The 21,242-nt window shown below is 42.0% G+C and overlaps 1 protein-coding gene across 48 annotated transcripts in view; it reads left to right on the forward strand.

Moving 5' to 3' along the window:
- Positions 1-21,242, forward strand: part of RIMS1 (regulating synaptic membrane exocytosis 1) — a 245,825-nt gene that overhangs the window by 89,646 nt on the left and 134,937 nt on the right. Inside the window, exon 1 of one of the 48 annotated variants that reach the window (XM_081186871.1) lies at positions 10,468-10,590. The exons of the other annotated variants lie outside the window; for them this stretch is intronic. Within the exon in view, the coding sequence (XP_081042997.1) occupies positions 10,564-10,590 (27 nt within the window). The 5' untranslated portion in view covers positions 10,468-10,563. Of the gene's footprint in view, positions 1-10,467; positions 10,591-21,242 lie in introns of those variants that run through there. 48 annotated transcript variants of the gene reach the window in all.

Raw genomic sequence — 21,242 nt, forward strand, 5'->3', positions numbered from 1 at the left:
TTTTCTGGGAAATCTAACCAATAATATTTATTATTATTTTTTAAAAAAGAAAAGTACTTCTAAACATCTACTCTCTCTGCAAATCATGTGGCATGCAATATGAATGTTTAAAAATCACATTTATTTCCTCAATATGCCTGTTGGTGCGGGGAAAATAAATTTTAAAATGTTAATGAAGATGCCTCATGAAAACTGAGTGCACACTGTGGAACCAAGATGGAGAATCTACAACTCTCCAAGTGTTTTTGGACTAAAACTCCTATCAGCCCCATCCCCATTCTAGCCACTACGGCAGGCAACTCGTCTTTTGGAATATCACTTTTTAACGTTCAGGGAGTGGTTGGACTTTCAGAAGATGGGCACTTCATTTTATTCAGTTTATTCATTCTAAATTAGTAGCCACATTTCTTAGCTATATGTGTTGGCCAAACACAGAAAATGGTTACCATGGAAGACCACTGCTGTGTAACATGGCATCTTGGAAGTTGAAAATATATACTGTTTAGGGATTAACCAGGAGCAGATTAATTTTCCCCCTCTTAAATTTGGGACAGAAAAAAGTACAAATGTATATACCTTGAGCTATAATCCTAAGTATACTTCTCAAAAAGCAATTCCTGTTGAGCTTCATGCAACTTACCGTATTTTTCGCCCCATAAGACGCACCGGCCCATAAGACGCACCTAGATTTTAGGGGGGGAAATGAAGGAAAAATTTTTTATTTCCCCCCCAGGTGCGCTGCGCTACACCAGGAGCTTGGGGCGTGCGGAGCTCAGCGCGCCCCAAGCTTCTGCGTGCCGGCAAGGTCTCCGCTAGCGTGGGAGAGCCGGCGCCTCTCCCAGGGCTAGCGGACCCCTGCGCTAATCCAGAAGCTTGGGGCGTGCTGAGGTCAGCGCGCCCCAAGCTTCTGCATGCCGGCAAGCAGTCCGCTGCCGCCCCAAGCCTTGCGCACCCGGCGGGACCTCCTGCCGGGTGCGGGAGGCTTGGGGCGGCAGCGGGCTGCTTGCCGGCATGTAGAAGCTTGGGGCGCGCTGACCTCAGCACTCCCCAAGCTTCTAGGTGCGCGCAAGCAGTCCGCTGCCGCCCCAAGCCTTGCGCACCCGGCGGGACCTCCTGCCGGGTGCGGGAGGCTTGGGGCGGCAGCGGACTGCTTGCCGGCATGCAGAAGCTTGGGGCGCGCTGACCTCAGCACGCCCCAAGCTTCTAGGTGCGCGCAAGCAGTCCGCTGCCGCCCCAAGCCTTGCGCACCCTGCCTTCAGGGCGCCCGACGCTCCGAGAAGCAGGCTGCTATCCGCAGCCTAGGCAACCCTGTGGGACCTCCCACAGGGCTGCCTGGGCGGCGGAATTGTTCCCGAAGCGTCGGGCGCTCTGCCTTCAGGGCGCCCGACGCTCCGAGAAGCAGGCTGCTATCCGCAGCCTAGGCAACCCTGCGGGACCTCCCACAGGGCTGCCTGGGCGGCGGAATTGTTCCCGAAGCGTCGGGCGCTCTGCCTTCAGGGCGCCCGACGCTCCGAGAAGCAGGCTGCTATCCGCAGCCTAGGCAACCCTGCGGGACCTCCCACAGGGCTGCCTGGGCGGCGGATATCTTCCTGAAGCCTGGAGAGCGAGAGGGGTCGGTGCGCACCGACCCCTCTCGCTCTTCAAGCTTCAGCGAAAGCCTGCATTCGCCCCATAAGACGCACCCAGATTTTCCCTTCATTTTTGGAGGGGAAAAAGTGCGTCTTATGGGGCGAAAAATACGGTAATCCTTGAAGAAAACATATTTAGGATTGGGCTACCAGTTTAACTGAAATGAACTGAGATCTCTGAGATCACAACCTGATAACTAGAATGAGGACCTACTGAAACACTGGTGCCTCTGGGCCTTTATGAAAGTACGCATAAGATATTACCAAATGCTCTCTTCAGATGCTCTCTTCAATAATAATAATAATAATAATAATTTATTATTTATACCCCGCCCATCTGGCTGGGCCTCCCCAGCCACTCTGGGCGGCTTCAACACACATATTGTTGGTAGTGGTGGCGGATGGAACAGGATCACTTAGCATACACATGAAAGGCATTGAAGGGATCCATTGGATCCCAACCTACATACGTTGATGTTTGCAAGGAGTTAATAACTACTGGTATTAAAATAATTTGGATATATACTGCACATTAAATCACCTTCACTTTGGACAAGTGCTTGGAGCTGTTTCTGCTAACCAGAATCTGCCTAGACGCCTTTTCTTTTAGTTCTCCACCAGTTTCCTTCCTTTACATGTAGCAATCCTACATCTTCAGTACATATGCAGACGTCATTACCTTAAGACAGGGGTTGTCAACCTGGTCCCTACTGTCCACTAGTGGGTGTTTCAGGATTCTAGGTGGGCGGTAGAAGGTTCTACTGCACAAGCTGAATCCTCCTTCCATCGAGCACTGGTGGGTGGTAAGGAAATTTTACCATCAAGAAAGATGCATTAGTGGGCGGTAGGTATAAAAAAGGTTGACTACCCCTGCCTTAAGACATCCTCTTGTCAAGCCAGACCTGTTCAGCTGAACGTATTAATTGATGCTATTCAGTAAAGCGCCTCTGAAAATGTTCTGCTTTGTTTTTGACGTCTTAAGCAGAGTAGTTTACAATTAATAGTTTGTAGGCCACAGTATTCTGAGATGCTAACATATTTACGAAAGTGTCCCGAGAGAAGAAAAGGCAGAAATCCAAATGCCGGATGTTCCATCATCTAATCAGTGACAGATGGTCAAGGCTTTAGTCTCAAAACCAGCAGCAAATCTTGGCTATTGATCCATTCGTGGCTCAAGAAATGTGCACTCTGATGGTGAGAAGCCTCACTTTAAAAGGGAGCTTGCACACGGATCACCTCTTGGGGCTTGATAAGTATCGCCCAGGTTTCCAAACGTGTTTAGCTTTCAAGGATAATACTGTACAATGTGGTCATTTGTGACACTAGGCTGGGGACCCAACCATGCTGTTTAAGGGGCATGAAACAAACAGGTGAGTTGGACTACTTGTTTGAAGTATCGTGACTTCTGATCGCTCACCACTAGGGCATGTATGCAATCATTGCTGGCCAAAGGGCAGCCTCCTTTTTTGGTTAATGTGAAAGTTTGGGCTTCATAATTAGAAGTTAGCAAGAAGTACTAAGGATCATCAATTTGATCAGTAGTGAAATGGCTTTACTTTGTGCAGATAGCAATGCTGTAGCAAGATGAGATCAAAGACATTCTGTGTTGGATACGGCTAGCAAATATCACTTTATTTCTTCCGTCTGTGGAGTAGGAGCACCACTTTAATCATCTGGAGAGAGAAAAACGTGGCCACTTCTAATTTATATGAATGTGCATTTTCCCATGTCATTTGCCATTATAAGATTACAGTGACTGTAATCCTATGCATGTTTACTCAGAAGTAAATCCCATTAGCTTCAATGGGGCTTAATCCCAGGCCACTGTATACAGCCATACTTACCTGGGAATAAGCCCCACTGAATTGAATTGGATGTATATTTGAGTAGACATGGCTATGATTCCGCTGCTAGTTTGATAAATGAGTAGACTTTTCAATATTCACTACTGGCTAAATTTATTTGCAGTTTTTGTATATTAAGGAGAACCTGTATAATAGCAGAATAATTTCCTGAAAACAACATGATTATTAGAGATGGATGTAATCTGTTCTTTCTCTCTCTTTTTTATTATAAAGAACTTTAATCCTCATCCAGGATTAAAACTGTGTATTTTTAGTACTGCTGTGTCCTAGATAAAATATATTTCCCCTGTATGTGTTATACATGCCTTATAGTATTTGGAAAATACTTGCTTTGTGCAGCATTTTTCTGCTGATCCATATCTTAGTGTTGCATGCAACTAAACCATTTATTATTATTATTATTATTATTATTATTATTATTATTATTATTATTATTATTATTATTTCCAGTTTCTACAGATAGTCAAACAAATGCTAAGAGAGGCTATAGGGATAGTGTTGCTGCTTTCAAAATTTTGCATTTTTTAAATGTGTTGAATTCAGGGATAGGCCTTGGAAATTTTGGGTTGTATGCAACAATTTGATTAGTTCAACGACTTGTGCTTGTGAAATAGAACTTTCCCCCCTCTCCTCCCCTGTGTGCCCCTGCCAAGTTTGTATTTGTTTTCCACCCAACCCTCTGGAGCAGATTTTGGGGAAGTGCAAGGAGAGGGAGGGCCGGTGCAGTTATTAGGCAGGGTGAGGCAGCTGCCTCGGGCATCAGAAGCCCCTGAGGTGTCGCCTGCCCATTTCCACCAGGATCTTTCCAAAATCGCACGAGATATTGTGGAGGGTGCAAGATCTTATTTTAAATAGAAGCGATCATTTCATGGGCATCCTTTTGTAGTGAATTTCCCACTTAACTTTGATTGTTTCTATCAACTAGGAGGTCTTAACAAACTCAGTTCTTTCGTTTTGAATGATAGAAACTGGAAAGCCATGGCAATAACAGTATTACCTTATAAAACATTTTGGGGAAGTAGTAAACCAGAAATGGGAAACTGTCATGCTAGGTGGGTTGAGCTGTATCCAGGTTGAGTCAGGAGTTTCTTGTACCTGTTCCTCTATAAGTTCTTGTCTCACTTCCTGAGTAGTGTGTCCTAAGCTCCCCTTAACAAATGATTGAATGTGGTGATTCCAAACATAGAGGGTACAGTGTCAGCCAGCTATGCAAGTGCTGCTCCTCTTGTTGGATCTTAGCAGTAAAGTTAGTCTTCTGTCCAGTTAGCTTTATGTCCTGGCTTCTTCTCTTAAATACGTAACCTGTCAAAAATGACACTGCAAATAGTCTGTGAGTCTCTTTTGGTTATCTAGGGGTTACTTAGACTTAGTGAGCTACCAGTTATTTAGATTACGTAGCAATGACTTATGCTGATGTGACAAACTCCAAAGGAGTTTGTTCAAAAAGAATAGCCATGTTTCCTACTTTACCGAAGATGGTCCTCTATTAAACTAGTCCAACTATGGGTTATTGATAAATAACTTTCAGAATGCAGAGCAGACACCTTGAACAATTAACTTGAACAGTAGACTGAGCAGGCATGCAAATAATCTCATTAGCCTACTGCACTATGCTGAGAAATATTGTGTTCGTTATTTCTAAATTTGATTTTTTAACCTATAATTTAGCGTATGATAAATGTTTGTGAACCTGTGCCCTCTTTTGTCCTCTCCCTTGGTAATATGTGGCTATCCTAGCTAAAAACTTTTATTGTGGCATACGTTTTTGTGGTTTCATAAGACTATACAGTGGTACCTTGGTTCTCGAACTTAATCTGTTCAGGAGTCTGTTCAACTCCTGAAACGGTTCAAAAACCAAGGCACAGCTTCCGATTGGCTGCAGGAGCTTCCTGTACTGAATCAGAAGCCATGGAACCCACGTCAGATCTTCAGCTTCTGAAAAACGTTTGCAAACCGGAACACTCACTTCCGGGTTTGTGGTGTTTGGGAGCCAAAACGTCCGAGTACCAAGGCGTTCAAGAAACAAGGTACGACTGTATAGGGTAAAAACTCACCACCCTCCCTGGTTTTACAGCAAGGCCAAAAGATAGAGCAATAGTTCCCAACTCTTCCCCACTACAGTCCACCTTAAAGATTACTCAAGGTTTTGGCAGATTACTTAAATATTTATCTGCCTGCTATAGCAAATGTAATGCACTGTGCTAGAAGTTGTATAATTTTTAATGGTATTGTGTTTCTTTCTTTTTTGCTTCTTTGATTTCTTGTGTTTTATTTTATCACCATTTGAATTCCATAGAATTTAAGCCACAATACAATAAAACACAATGTAAAAAATAAAAGAAGCAATAGATAATTAAAAATCCAAATGCATACTTAATATGGACATGCCACAGACCAGCTGAATAAGCCTCATGGACCACTGGTGGTCTGCAGACCGCAGTTCGGAAATCCCTGGTCTAGAGCAATAATTGTAATAACTGAATGCAAGATACATAATTGAATTCAAGATGCAAGTAGAGTGGGTTTTACTCATTCTCATCTCTTGGTCACTTGTGTTAATTTAGCATGGTAAAGGAAGAAAGTTAGTATAGATGCCTGAAGTGGGAAAACTACTTTCAATATTGAGAGAACCATTCCCAATGCTCGCTGAGCCCAAGTTCCTCAGTATCAAATGAGGAACAGTACTAATGTAACTGCTTCACATCAGAGCATCCCATTGGAAACTTGCATTGCAACTCTAAGGACAATAACAGAAAGTCGTGAGAGATTTAAAGACTACTGATTTCAAAACAAATGCACCTTTGAAGGATATGATTATGCTTTTGCTTCTCTGTTTTCTGATCAGTAGCAGCTTGTTACTGTTAGAAGTCTTTTTTAAAGTGCATGCACACACATTTCAGTCTACTTTTACTTCTTCAGATTATTATTATTGTCTAGTGATTTATATAAATGCCACTTTAGTTCTTACTTCAAAGTATTTACGTAATTCATCCTTGTCTGCATCGCCCACATTTACTCCTTCCAGCTCTCTTCATTTGTTCTTTTCCCCAGTTGTGTACGTTAGATTATAATCTATCTATCATCTTTGTTTATGAAACACTACTTGATTCCATGTACATTAGTGATGCTTTATATATAGCCATCTTAAGAATTTAGGGTGACATAGTTTGGGATTCCTCTATGCCATCTTTACAACTGTATGGTATAAATTAGGCTGAAAGGGAGTGGTTGGCCAAGGTGACAATTATCCTTTATGGCTGACCTGAAATTTTCAGGCTGGCTACAGACAGGGACACAGGTGGTGCTGTGGACTAAACCACTGAACCTAGGGCTTGCTGATTGGAAGGTTGGTAGTTTGAATCCCCGCGATGGGGTGAGCTCCTGTTGATCGGTCCCTGCTCCTGCCAACCTAGCAGTTCGAAAGCATGTCAAAGTGCAAGTAGATAAATAGGTACCGCTCCAGTGAGAAGGTAAATAATGTGTTTCCGTGCACTGCTCTGGTTTTGCCAGAAGCAGCTTAGTTATGCTGGCCACATGACCCGGAAAAACTGTCTGTGGACAAATGTCAGCTCCCTCGGCCAGTAAATCGAGATGAGCACCTCAATCCCAGAGTCATTTGCGACAAGACTTTACTGTCAGGGGTCCTTTACCGTTTTTTTAACAGATGACCATTGTTTTAGAGACTTGAATTCAGTAATGACAGAGCTGGTGATACACACTTGTTCGCTTTTTTTCTGGCCAACTGTGGTCACTGGTTAAAAATAATGCATATATTTTAGTAGAGCTTCAATAGCCTGCAAAACTTATTTACAGTATTTCCTGCTTATTCAAGTGACTAGCAATTCTTCCTTTCCCTTCTCTCTCACACTAGAGCTGACGAAATCTCTCATTTCTTCATAATGTGGAACTTTCCAGAGCTTGGCTTTCCCGGGTGTGATTGGCTCTTCAGTCAGATTATTTGTATGCAGTACTGCTCTGAAGTCTAGAAGAGGAAAAGCAGAGGGATAAACTTAATCTTGCATGCAGTTATCAGCTATTACCAAATATTATAGTATCACTATGGCAGGGATGGGGAACCAGGGACCTTCCAGGTGTTGTTGGGTGCCAACTCCCACCAGCCCCAGCTTGCGTGATCAGAAATGATGAAAGTTGTTGTCCAGCAACATCTCAAGGGGGAAAGTTCCCTACCTCTGCTTTACTCTAATGGTGAAGTCAAAGCCAAATTTGGATGAGCTGCTGGCTCATTTCAAACTGCTATAGAGATATGAGTGACTTGTCAAATGAAAGCACATCTTTCTGAAATTGGGTGGTGCTAAATTTGACAACCTTTCTGAAAGCACAACAGGAACTTGGATAATGAAAAGGTAGAAGAAGGCTATGACCTTTGAGATGTCCCAGCTATCGCATGAGCTGCTGGGTCACAGACACCCCAGAGGTCAGAGAAATGAGAACCTACAGCTATTGGTTTAGCTGTTGTGGTGCCGTGAATATTAAGATATCAAACTACCATCATGAGGGGAATAAGGAGTCATGATATTTTAGCAGAAAGGAGTATGAGGAAGTGAAGAGACAGTACAGTGGTGCCTCGCAAGACGAAATTAATTCGTTCCGCAAGTTTTGCCGTCTAGCGAATTTTTCGTCTTGCGAAGCACGGTTTTAACGGTTTAACAAAGTCGCAAGACGTTTTCGTCTTGCGAAGCAAGCCCATAGGGAAATTCGTCTTGCGAGGCAAATCGCAAACGGAAAAACCTTTCGTCTAGCGAGTTTTTTGTCTTGCGAGGCATTCGTCTTGCGAGGTACCACTGTACTGATGCACTTGTGTTCAGTTAAGCTGAGTATGTGAAAGGGTGCATGAGTGATTATGTGTATGAATAGGGTGAACAGCAGGTGTATGAATGCTGTGAATGAGAGTGCAAGATCTGAATGAGGTAAATGGTGAATGTAAGTGTAGCATGGGCAGTGACATGGAAGTACAAACAATATATATCTATCAGTGAATGTTCACGGCTCTAATGGTTGAAATGTAATTAGAAAACAAATCCCATACATGAGAATAAGACAGGTTATATGTAAGAAAGTAAGGGCTAACTAAATTTAAGGTTTCTTGGAGGGTTCCTGCTTTACCTTGCTTTTTGTTATTAAGTACAAATCAGTTGTTTTTAGATCAACAATGGCTGCAATGCACATTTAGATGACTGGGTGGTGCTTGGGGAACATTGGAGATGCAAAAAATTTCCAGAAAATGGAAAGCAGGGAAATAAAAGCAAAGCAAACTTTCCTTAAATCTTCACACTTCCGGTTGATCTCCCACATATTTCCCAAGTTCTGTGACTTTTTCTGAAAAAAGCATGAATATTATCTCTTGTTCTCATTTAAGCCTCTGCTGTGGGATCAGGCTTCCCCCCTCTCATCCTCTGCTAGAGCTGTGCACTAAAACACTTTGAAACCTGGAGTAACTGGCTTCTGACCTCCACAAGAATTAGTTGTGCCATTTTGCCTTCTTGTACTTTTGTGAGAAAGTGTCCAGGTTCCCCCAATACAGACAGTCCTGATTTTCCCTTTGTCAGAAAGTCCTCAGATGTGCTTCTCTTTGGTCTTCCCTTAGCTATTGTGGGCTGTTCCTTTTCATATCTCGGTGCTTAGATTTCTTATTCCCAGTCAGCCAATTGTTTAATTCAGCCTATGGAACGGATTTGACAAACCTTGCTGTTGCAAGTATTTATTATTAAATGTGAATCAAAGGTTTTTAACGAATGATGATCATCGTGTACGGTTTTGCTGAGTTGCATTGTTTAAGATGGCTGGCTGATTGCCAGGCTTTTACTGAGCTTTGCAAACTCATAAGCCACAAGTACCTTATTTCTAGTAGGTCTTTTGCTATTCCTCTTTTCCTTCAACAATTTCTTTATATCAACATGGAAATTAATCTCTACTAAGGATTGATATTCCCTTGTGTTCCTAAGCGTTCCCATGCATCGGCTTTCTTAAATGATTTAATCTTTCACTGCTGTGTGACACCACTGTCATTTTTAACAAGATCATTTTTATCCAGAGAATTTCTGCCTTCTCTAGGCCTTTTCCATGAAATGTGGATCTCTAGCCTCTGAACACAGGGTTACTTTTTACCCCTAAATTGAGGTACCTGCAAATCATGACCTCCTGGAGAGAGCATTCTATATCCACTTGGTGTCAACAAGACTCCATGAACAAAATCTTGATTATCATATTTGAAAATGGTGGTGACGTTTTTAGTGATATGGAGTGATCACTCACATCTTCCCTCCAGCCTAGAACATACATTCATGTTTTGGATGGCAGCTCATTATATGCCTCCCATTGTGTGAGTTTTGTGCTTGTTTTTGGTAATACCCAGCCACATTAATACAGGTAAGTGCCAGGGATCTGAATGGATTGCTAATACTTAAAGCAAAATTCTAATCTCACTTAAACTTAGTATCATAGAAATAGCTATTTTGAACCATAGACTCTCATTACCATCTAATTTCTCCAGATCTCATTCTTCTGCACTTCTTTTCCTTTTCCCCCTTTGCCTAACCAGAAGTCCTTTCCTTCTTCCATGTTTGACCTGCCAGTGTAGTAACTTAAGATCAAGGTTTCTCTTAAATTGTTGCAAACGACAATTTACAGACTGGTTGTCAAAGGTATTTTTTGATGCATCATAAAATATTTTTGATATCCCTATACTGGCGCAAAACACACCACAGCATTTTCCTGTCCTGATCTCCTTCTTTCTCAACGTCCAAGTTTTCCATGTTAATCTCACGATGCTCTACCCTTTTCCTAGTCCTCCCCAACAAATTTAACTAACCAAAACCCTTACATCCCCTTTTCTCCCCCAAAGTACATTGCTTCTCCTCCAGCTTTCTTTTTTGAAATCGTAAGATATCCACTCAGATTTATTGTAGAGCACTGATACTTTCTCTCCCCCTTCCTCAAATCTTCCACCCCAGATTTACTGAGTTGCGCTTGTGCTCGGTAGCACAGATAGCACAGACTTAATCAACTTAGCCTCAGACCTTTGCATCTGGAACAAGAGGTGGGAGAGAATTATGAAAAGACCATGGACACCCCAGAAGGTAGGAGCAACAAAGGTGAAAGTTGGGGAGGGGGGAGCCCTTTGTTGTCCCTTTGCAGTAATGTTTGTTAACAGATTCATGCAGCATTCACATACTAGTCCAGTTTTCCTGCCTTGATTTATTTTTAAACCCTCCCCCACCCCCCAGAATTTCAATTGCTGTTCTAAATACTGTATTGGTTTTCAAATGCAGGAGCTACATTTATACATCTTAAGACCCTTAGCAGTAACAGAGCTGACAGTGAAGCCCAGAATGCAAATTGCTTCACATCTGCCCATAACCATATTCAGCTCTCTCAGAAATGCTTTCAGATGCAGGTGGCAGTAACGTCTGTAAATGACTCACCATTGCTCAATAAACAGGTCCTCTCCTGCCCAAATTAATCCAGGTGAGGCAGCAGGTCAGGGTGGATAATTTCATCTCACCAGCAGGCAGGGTCCTTTCCTCTTCCACTCCATGGACTGCTCATTTGTTTGTCACCTGATCTCAGGTGACAACTTCAAAGCTGTGGAGTAAATATCACCCCCAGGCTAGACTGACTTGAACAGGCTTAAATAGTGTAGGTTTGGTAAATCTAAAATGTACATCTCTCGTGTGACGGTTGTTTTCCATTGATGGCTCTAAAGGGAAGGAAGATTCTACTTGGCTGGCAAAATGTTTCCAGGGGTGCCAATGTATTCTGTATGTTTACTGCCTTTTGCTCTGTGAGGGCTTGTTTCAGATCATGAATTTTCATGTAGGACCTTCTCCAGTCCAGCATCTTTTTCTACTCGGTGCTTGCACACGTTTTGTTTACAAAATAGTATTTCTTTGCATGTGTGACTAGTTATAATGGATTTGATTAAAAAGAAGTATGAGTGGAAGGGAAATCACTATTAGCACCGTTTTGCATATACCTGTCCAAGTTCAAGCAGAATATGTGCTGAAAGTAGGTGCTGAAGCAGTTTTCATGCTTCTGCTGGATTTAGATGCATCGTTCTCATGTAAAACTTGAGATGGGAATAAGACACTTTGAATCTTGTGATATTTACTTCCAAATAAATGTGAATAGGTTTGTACCGCTAGAATTTTAAAAATTATGCAGTTGCTTAATAATTTCACATAAAAAAGAGAAGCTTTTCCCTGTAGCATTATGATAAACACAGACATTTTAAAAATAATAGGAAGCTTCGCATGATATTCTAATGTTTGCATATCTGCAATGGATTGTAGTCTTTCTGTTCTGTTTAGTACACCTGACTTTATACAGCATTATTGATGTGCAGTTCACTGCAAAGGGGGGAAAACCTAATATAACCTCTGGGGATAACTGGTCATGGTTTGAACTGCTATTAACCAGGAAAAATGATTATCTTATGTAAGATCCCCCCCCCTTCTACAAAGCAAATTCTGTTGGCAGTGACATAAGATTAAATTTTGAATTAATAAATGCAGCTTTAGTGAATAACAAGGGAATGAAGAAAGAAAAAGCAATCATGCCCCTTTTCTTCTCCTGCAATCTCTCCCCACCCACCTGCCTGTAATAAGTCCCCAAAAGCATTATAAGGCTCTTGTTTTAAGCTGGCTTGTATCCTGAACCTGTTAGTGACTGGGGATATACTTCAACACTTTGCTGCAGGTTCCCACTTGTTCCTTCTGAGGACAAACCTTCTAATGTTCTGTACCTATTAGTTTGGCAGCAAAATGGGGTTACTCACAAACAAGGTAGGGGTTTGTGTATCGTTACAAGACTTGCCACCCACGTAGGAAAACAAAGTATAATAAACCCCAGAACATGGCCTCCGGGAGGCAGAAACTTTTGCAGCATCTACAAAGGAGGAGGAGGAACAGGGTGGTAAAAATGACTGCATTGAACCGTGGCTAGCATCTTATAGTATCCTGGGGGAATATTAGGGTTTAGGGAAAGTGTGTTGTGTGATATTCATTTCCCAGTACTCACTTCCCTCCCCTAAAATCCTGGGGGGGGGGGATACTATATGTTTAAAGGGCTGTAGGATTCAACAGTATCTGTCCCTCATTGTACTGCTTGGGTCATGGGCTAGATAAGTTGCTTCTTACTCACTTATTCTCAAACCTCAGCAGTTATAATTACAGAGCAAGTGCACTATTGGACTAGCCTTAGCGCTCAGGCACTTTGTACTATTGTACTACGGGAGGAGGGATATCCCAGTTGTACACACACACACACACACACACACACGCACGCACGCACCCTCAATTCATTATGTGTCTCTGACTTGTCTATTTTTCAGCCCACGTACCAGTATATGAAAATGCCAGTATCCAACCTCATGCTATGCTTAATGCTTGTTTTTTTATTTCATTATAGCTATTGAACCCCATCTTACTTTTGGGATCACAGTGCATAAGTTACCCCTTCTCTTCCCAACTGTATCAGCCCTGAAAATCACCTCCTCCCTCTAGAATGGCTAAGAACCTCACTTTAAATTGACACTATAGCACCTTCTTTCTAATCCTTATAGCCATGCTGAGCAGGACTGTGCAGAAGGGATTACACATGGGAAGGGATAAATCTATCCTTCCTGCACAAAGTGATCCTGATAACAATTGTGTGTCCCCACCCCTGGCTGCTGTAATTAATTTAAGAAAAACAGATATAGCTGTATGCTACCGCATGAAACACGATGTGCAGTTTGACCCTCAGAATTTATGAGAGGAATATGATAGCTCAGATAGACCAGTGATGAAAATGAAATAAGAGCCTGAATAGAATGGAAACATAAAAATTGAGTGCCACATAAAACTGGCATGTGAATTAGGTTGCATATCACTGTATGTGCAAGATGCTAGAGAGGGAAAACATCTTAATAGTTTATGAATCTAACCAAGCTCTATATCTTCTGTATTATTATTTTTTTCAAGCAAAAGAGGGCAGTGCTTTGCAGGCACATCTGTAAACCACAGAAGTTAGAGTACTTGAGTTTAAGCCAGCTTTACTCTCGTTGATTTCACTGAGCCTAGATTGGCTCACATTCAGATTTTCTGATTTTACTAGTTTGTTGATCAGACTGACCTGTCATAGGCAGGAGCCTGAACCAGAGTGAAGCTACGCCAGAGTTTAGCACCATAATTATGTGAAGCATACATCAGTGGCAGGCGAAGCATTCTTTGTTTCATGTGCATTAAAAAAAAAAGTAATGAAGGGAAGGGAGATTGCTGTTTTGGCTAGACTTTATGTAAACAGGGCAGAATCTATCCTCGTCCATATGTCTGATATTAAGGCGTACCTGTTTTTGTGGCCTCAGGTTCAATAAATAGTATTGCGGCTTATACTTCGATCAAGTCCCCCCCCCCCCCGTTCTGAAATTGTGTCAGCTATATAAATTAAGCAATCAAGGTGTAATGGGAATTGGGGGTTGCTCGTGCGTAAGTTGCCGCCACTCTCGGTGGGGTTGCCTGGATAAACCTTTCCCTGGCTGGACAGTCCTGATTCCGCGTCTGTCTCAGTCACTGGCAGAATCCGTCAGTGGGCGTTTCCTGAACTTCTTCCAACATAAAAGTTTCTTGACGGATAGTCTCCGCCTAGCCTCCCTGGGCGGAAGTTTTCTGTGCAGGGTGGGTGTGGGCAGTGGAGGACCAATGCTATCCCCGCTGGTCTCAGGCGAAGAGTCCTGGAGCCATCCCACCGAAGCCCGCCACTGCCCGCCTTTCTCCCTGGTGTAACGCTGATTTCCTTCCCCGGTCACTGAGTCCCCTCCTTTCCTGCTGGGACCTTCTCTGGCATCGCTCGGGAGCCCTTCCTCCACTCCTGACTGCGATGACAGTTCCCTGACACAAGGCAAAAACCTTAGTTTTTCTCTCTCCATGAGCCTAAAGTAGGCAGGTAAAAATAGGGAGGGATGAAATTTGAGCCATACAGGCCTACAATCACAGATTTCTAATGGAGGAGACACCAAAGCAGTATCTTCATCCCCTGAAGAATTTTAAAATCAATTGAAAATTCCTTGTATATTTGTTAAGCAATATTTAGAGAAGAATGGACATTTGAATAAATTTGACTGGGTTCCACGCTTTGTTTATTTGGTTTATTGTATGCTATCCTTCATCCATCGGTCTCAGGGTGCTTCACAGCACTCTTCCCTATTTTAGGGAATATAACAGAGCGTTAGCAACCAGATCAGGACCATGTTCCAAAAACAAAGGCTTTAATACTAATAGGAAAGCGTCTGGGGGTGAAGAATCTTTGCTGTGTGAATCTGTATGCTCGCCCCACTGGCCTACTGAGAGAAGTGCCATGAGGCTTGATTTAGATTACTGCCTGTTGTAAATTAGAATAGTTGACATTTTGATGTTGGTGGGGGAAATGGTTTAATCTAATTAGTAGACAGAATACATTCCCCTATGCTGTTTTTGTTTTTAGGAACACCGTCCTCCTGAACAAATATAACCAATAATGCTGTCATCAAAACATAATGTTCTAACGGAATCTGCTCGGTGTGCCTGACAGCATGATACGTTCTGCAATTCTTAGCTACGTTGTCAACATCTTGAGCCTCGCCAAAGTGCTGGAGAGGCTATGGAAAGCCGTGTAAATCTGTCCCTTTTCCAAATCCTATATGGAAAGGCAGACTATATAAACTACTTAAAATGAAGACAAGCACTTCTTTGATGTGGATGATATGTTTTTATTTGTTCTTATCTGTAGTGATGATTTATTTGTTTTGGTCACTGGCTGTGGTGCAGGGAAACTAAGGCAGTGAAAAGCAATGAAGGAAACAAAAACCAGAGCAGCCTCAAAATGCACAGAGCTTAAAGCTACTGTGAATCAATAGCCAACATCCAAATTCAAACTCCATAAAATGTGACTTAAGGTAGATTTGCTACTGTTTTGCAGAGCTATAGTGGTAAGTTCAGTGCTTAACGGTGTTATATAACACCTGGTCTTAAATGTAGCTGTAGATGCTGGGTGAACTTGCACACGCTCTGGCCAAGGATTGTGTGCTGAGGGAACCATAACATTTAGATCATGTTGATTTTTATGTTCCTGACAGTAAAGGTAAAGGTAAAGGTGCCCCTGCCCGTACGGGCCAGTCTTGACAGACTCTAGGGTTGTGCACTCATCTCACTCAAGAGGCCGGGAGCCGGCGCCGTCCGCAGACACTTCCGGGTCACATGGCCAGTGTGACATTGCTGCTCTGGCGAGCCAGCACCAGCGCAGCACACGGAACGCCGTTTACCTTCCCGCTATAAAGTGGTACCTATTTATCTACTTGCACTTTTAAGGGTGCTTTCGAACTTCTAGGTGGGCAGGAGCTGGGACCGAGAAACGGGAGCTCACCCCGCCGCGGGGATTCGAACCGCCGACCATACGATCGGCAAGTCCTAGGCACTGTGGTTTTACCAACAGCGCCACCCGCGTCCCCCAATGGACAATAGGCTGTGTGAACCAGCCTTTTCAGTTCCACAATAATAGAAAATTGCTTAAGAGATAATGTGTTTTTACTCCATGTTTGTGCAGGGAGCAGTTAAAAATTCGAAAATGTAAGTGCCAACTTATGCAATGTATGGTGCGTTTGCAATTTCATTGCAAGGATTTTCATGTTTTGCTTTCATGTTGTGTTAGTACAGGAATAATGTCTCTGCTGGCCACGGACTGCAGTGGGAAGGGCCAGAGACAGTAAGTGCGAGGCTTACATGTGGTTATGAATAAAACACTCCAGACTATTCACACAAATGCAAGCATGCAGTCCTTTTACTTCTCTGAAGCATGTTTCCACCACAGTGATGTTTTCACATGGATCTGTGTGTGAATCCTGGACTCATCATTTTGAGATTAATCCTGTGTGTGCTTGACTCTTTATTATTATTAGCATAAGTGTTGCCACACAAAGGGGTCAGTGAGACTTACTTGTGATAAGGTAACACATGGGAAGATTTCCACGTAGCATGAAAATGAACACTTTCACCAGATCCACACATAAAAATATGCTAGAATTTCTGGTTTATCGTGGCTTGCCAGGAGCAAATCGTATTGCCGAATTGCTCCTGCTTCATTCCTCCCCTGGCATGACCAAGATAAACAAACATAAAGCCCTTGCCTTCCTGTTAAGTCCAAACCAGGGATCACTGGGGTTTTTTTTGCCACAAAACAAGCCACAATCTACATGCCAGGCACAAATGCTGAAAACATGCCTCATGGTTCCTTGGGCATTGATAGTTAAGGTTTTAGTTTCATTTTGTTGAATCTATATTTTTCTGTCCCATTTGGAACAGTTTTCTGTGTTCTGAAACAGTAATTATGTTTTTTATGACTGTACATTTTATTGTTGTAACCGCCGGCTCCCTCGGCCAATAAAGCGAGCTGAGCGCCGCAACCCCAGAGTCGGTCACGACTGGACCTAATGGTCAGGGGTCCCTTTACCTTTACCATGAAATCTTACGGTGGAGAGTGGTTAAGAAATCTTATAATGAATTAAATGATGGCTCCAGGCTGGCTAGTGAAACCTGGGTTGTAGTGGAATTGCAAGCCATTATCCTGGGGTTGGATGTAATGCAAAGCCAAGACTTCTTGGTTGGTTTATCTCACTCACACCTGAGGAGGAGTGAAGCAGAGTGCTCTGGCAGCGTTGCTGCTTCAGCATGCTGCTCAGCCCTGATAAATCACGATGAGCCACAAACCCAGGCTCAGTATTCTGTGCAAAGGCAGAATGTCGAACACAGACTGGTCCAGCTTTAACATAGCTTCACACATGCAAACATACATGTGCTTTATGTAGGTACACAGTAACCGCGTTGATGATTTGCTGAAATGCTGCATCAAGACGCACCCAAGAACAAGAAATGAACTGCAAATTTATTTCTTAGCAATCTATTCCAATTCCACGTTAGAAGCAGTTAGATTACATGCAGATTCTAACTCTCTCTAACACAGAATCCTCCTTAGAGTTCCTGGTGCATCGCATGGAGGTCCAGAAGCCACATTAAAGGACTGTAATCCTTCATCAGTGTGTTTGTTTGGTTGCCTAACATCTGTGGATTGTTAAGAGAAGTTATTACACAGACCTGCTTTAGTTTAGATTAGTTTGGACCATGGCCCAGTATTTTCAATCAGGATATAATTCCTGCATGCTGCTAGATTGCTTGCTCCACATACTTCCCTACACAATATTTTTTCACTAAGCGGCTTTCTCACTGAAACTGTTATATCACCTCAAGGTTTGTCCCCCTCCCTCTTTGGAAGAAGGACTTTTGTCTCTACCCGCCCCCCCTCCTCTGGACCTACTGTAGCTCAAGGCCAGCGGCCAAATTGCATGTATTAACTAAGCTCTGGAGCGACTCCTAAACAGAGATGGTAGTGTAGTCTCTATGTGAGTATAATACAGATTTTGTTCATGTGTAATTTGTGGCGTGTGTTGTTGTATGTGTGTATGACAAAATGTTTCAGTTTTTAACTGGTTGGTTGTTGTAGGCACAGTATTTTCACATATATAGGTGTTGTTGCTTTTTAAAAAGTTTGTGTTTCAGTGTGTGGGCAGGTGGTTGGGCTGGATACACATGTATATTTGTGCCATGGCTAGTTTAGTTATTTAGGACACATAGTTTCATCCAAAAGAAATAATCACAGTATTGCAAGTGCATCAGTATAAATTGATATTCAGGAATGTTTCTTTCGAAGATGTGTGTGTTTCACATATGTTGCATTAGTATCCAGAAACATCTGTCAGTGTTATATGGAAAATTTATGTTATGGATGCATTGCAGAAGGATAAAGACTACAGCCCTATGCACATTTACCTGGGAGTAAGCCCCATTGAACTCAATGGTGCCTACTTCTGAGTAGACATGTGTGGGATTTTTGTGATCAATCTTATTACATATTGATAGTTTATAATTATACTGTGTTGGGTTTTGACAACTTTTTGAGCGCCCCCCTCAATACAGCACATGGGCTCTATAAATAGCTCCACTAATGAACATTTGTTTCAATTTGCTAGTTTTGATTGGAAACACAACAAGGTGCAAGTTTCGGTAGTAGTGAACTTGGGGACTTTTGAACATCTGTATCTAGGCTCTGGAGCTCAACCCACAGAAGTCACTGGCAAAGCTCCCAGCTATTTTAACAGAGCTGGATGATGCCCTTATTTTTCCATCTTTCCCTGAGCATCAGATGTGTTATGTTTAATTAAAATAATGGATTTTTGCTCAGATCTATTTTGACACATGCTATACACACACAAGAAGAATCTTACGACTGCTTGCTAACAGTCAAGTGTAGTAGTGTTAACTGGTATTTTCATTTGTTTCTTTTGCAAATGTTCACTTTATTTGGAGTTGGAAGTGTTTTTTCTTCTTCCTGTTTATTGTTGAAGTTGCCTCTATTATTTCACTGCAGCTATATTTTTGTTTGTTTCGGTTAAACCAAAACCGATTGGTCTACTGCAGGTTTAAGTTTTTGATGAGATTTTAAAAAAATATTTTAACACATGAATATTTGTTTCTTATAAAACCATTTCCTCTTGTGTGAAAAGGGAATGTGCTTTGTAATAAACACTTTTCATTTTTATTCTTTATACCCACAACTTAAATATTAAAACTACAAAAAATTAACTTTAGTAAGGTCCAATCCAGCATTTAACCAAAAAATACACAATGAATCTTGGGATTATGTTAATAATACTTAATTTAGATATTATATGAACTCAGATATTTCATTTGCTTATTTTCTTTGCAGTATCTAAAGAGAATTTGTTATTTGCATGCATGCCAAATGTTTCTTCATTCCTTGACAAAGGAAGAAGTCTTTTTGGCTTCTTGCAATTACTATTATGAAACATTTCTGTAAAAGATTTAATTTAGAATTCTTTCTTAGAAAACTCCTTTGGTTGGATGCATACGTAGTCGTGCTTAGAGTAGACCCCGTGAATCAATGGGCCCTTAAAGTGTTAACAAAACACTGGATCCAACTCCTAATATTTCTGTTCATTTCCATGTTATTTTTCTAACAACCTGATCCTAATTACATTGGGGGGGCAAGTGCCCATTATTCTTAATATTAATTGGACTTACTTCCAACTAAGTGTGCATAGATTTGCTGTTTGACTCTCCCCCTCCCCCCCTTTTGCTCTTTTATCGTGTACAGTGCATGACTGCCTTGATCCCTGCATAATCCTTAGAGCCAGCATCTGGCCTTAATGTGCTGCTGTTCTTGACAAAAATATAAATTTAAAAATCTAGTGGTAGTGGCCCAGAAATACAATGTGTGCTTTATTTCATACCTTCCTGGGAGAGGATAGAACTTTTCTTGTGCTATGAATAATATTTTATCTTCTTAAACATTTGTCTCTTAAGGCAAGGCTTTTGTTTCTTTTCCTCAAATGAAATTTCAAGAGTAATCATTTCACTATTATATTTGGACCATTGTGTCAGGAGAGAGCTTAGCCCTAGGGTAAGGTTACCAATTTTTTTCCAATGAATCCGGGACACTTTTCAGCTTCAATGGATTTTGTATGGGGACTGATTTGTAAATCCGGGGACTGTCCCGGGAAACGGGGACGTCTGCTAACCTTACCCTAGGGAGCATTTGAGAGTGATGAAACCATACTCAAGAGTAATGATTGATTGATTTTTGGATATGTGTCATTGGATGTTTGATTGGAAGCATAACAAAACATTCAGCTGCATTTGCTTACTTCTTCATTAAGGAGCGGGGGTTAGGGTATATTTGGTGGCCTAAATACTGTAACTCACCTCCTATGTGAAGTGAACTTGGTTTGTTAGTCTTATTAAGAGCTGTTCAAAAACACAAATAGTCCCTTATTGCTCAAGGAAGGAATTGGGATCCACTGGAAGCTCCCACTGGAATACGGGGGCGGGGGTGCTTTTTGCTATTCCTCATGCACCCACCTCTCTAGCTGTTCTAGAGGCTCCACTAAACTTCAAGAGCAATTTTTTGACAGACAAAGATGCAGAGGGGTTGGGGGAGGGGAGAGACTGGTGAAAAATGCCTCCCTTCTGCTGTTGGGGTGTATCAGTAGGGACAGGGAAAATTTGATTCAGCATTTAAATCCGATTCTACCTGATTCACGCTTTATAAAACTGCATACATTAGGGCAGGCTTCCTCAACCTCAGACCTCCAGATGTTTTGAGACTACAATTCTCATCATCCCTGACCACTAGTCCTGCTAGCTAGTGATCATGGGAATTGTAGGCCAAAATCATCCGGAGGGCTGAGGTTGAGGAAGCCTGCATTAGGGAGTGGAATGTGAAATAAAATGAATATATTCATAAGAATAACATACAAAAATGCATTATGTTAGGGGGAAATGCTTGCAAAAATGTGCGCATTATCAAAACAACTGCATACAAGGTTGTGTTTACTGGTGAGAAGACTGCACTGAAAATGCTGGCAAATTTTCAAGAGGTTAAAGAAGTAAATCCACATATTTCTGCAGAAATGTGAAGAATGGAATTTCAAATGAGGAACTAAGGGAACCAATACTGATGGGTCCTTACATCTCTACCCATTAGTGGAACTTCATGAATAGGAGACTCCCACCAGCGGAGCCTTAGTTTCATTTTATGTGCTACAATTTTTTATGCTGACCTTCTTCTAAGGCACTTAGGGAAACCTAGGAAGATGCTTTATACCAGGTCAGATAATTTGCCCATCTAGCCCAGCATTTTCTCCTCT

This window comes from Podarcis bocagei (genome assembly GCF_964188305.1).
Source record: "Podarcis bocagei genome assembly, chromosome: 3".
In the NCBI taxonomy this organism is placed as follows: Eukaryota; Metazoa; Chordata; class Lepidosauria; order Squamata; family Lacertidae; genus Podarcis; species Podarcis bocagei.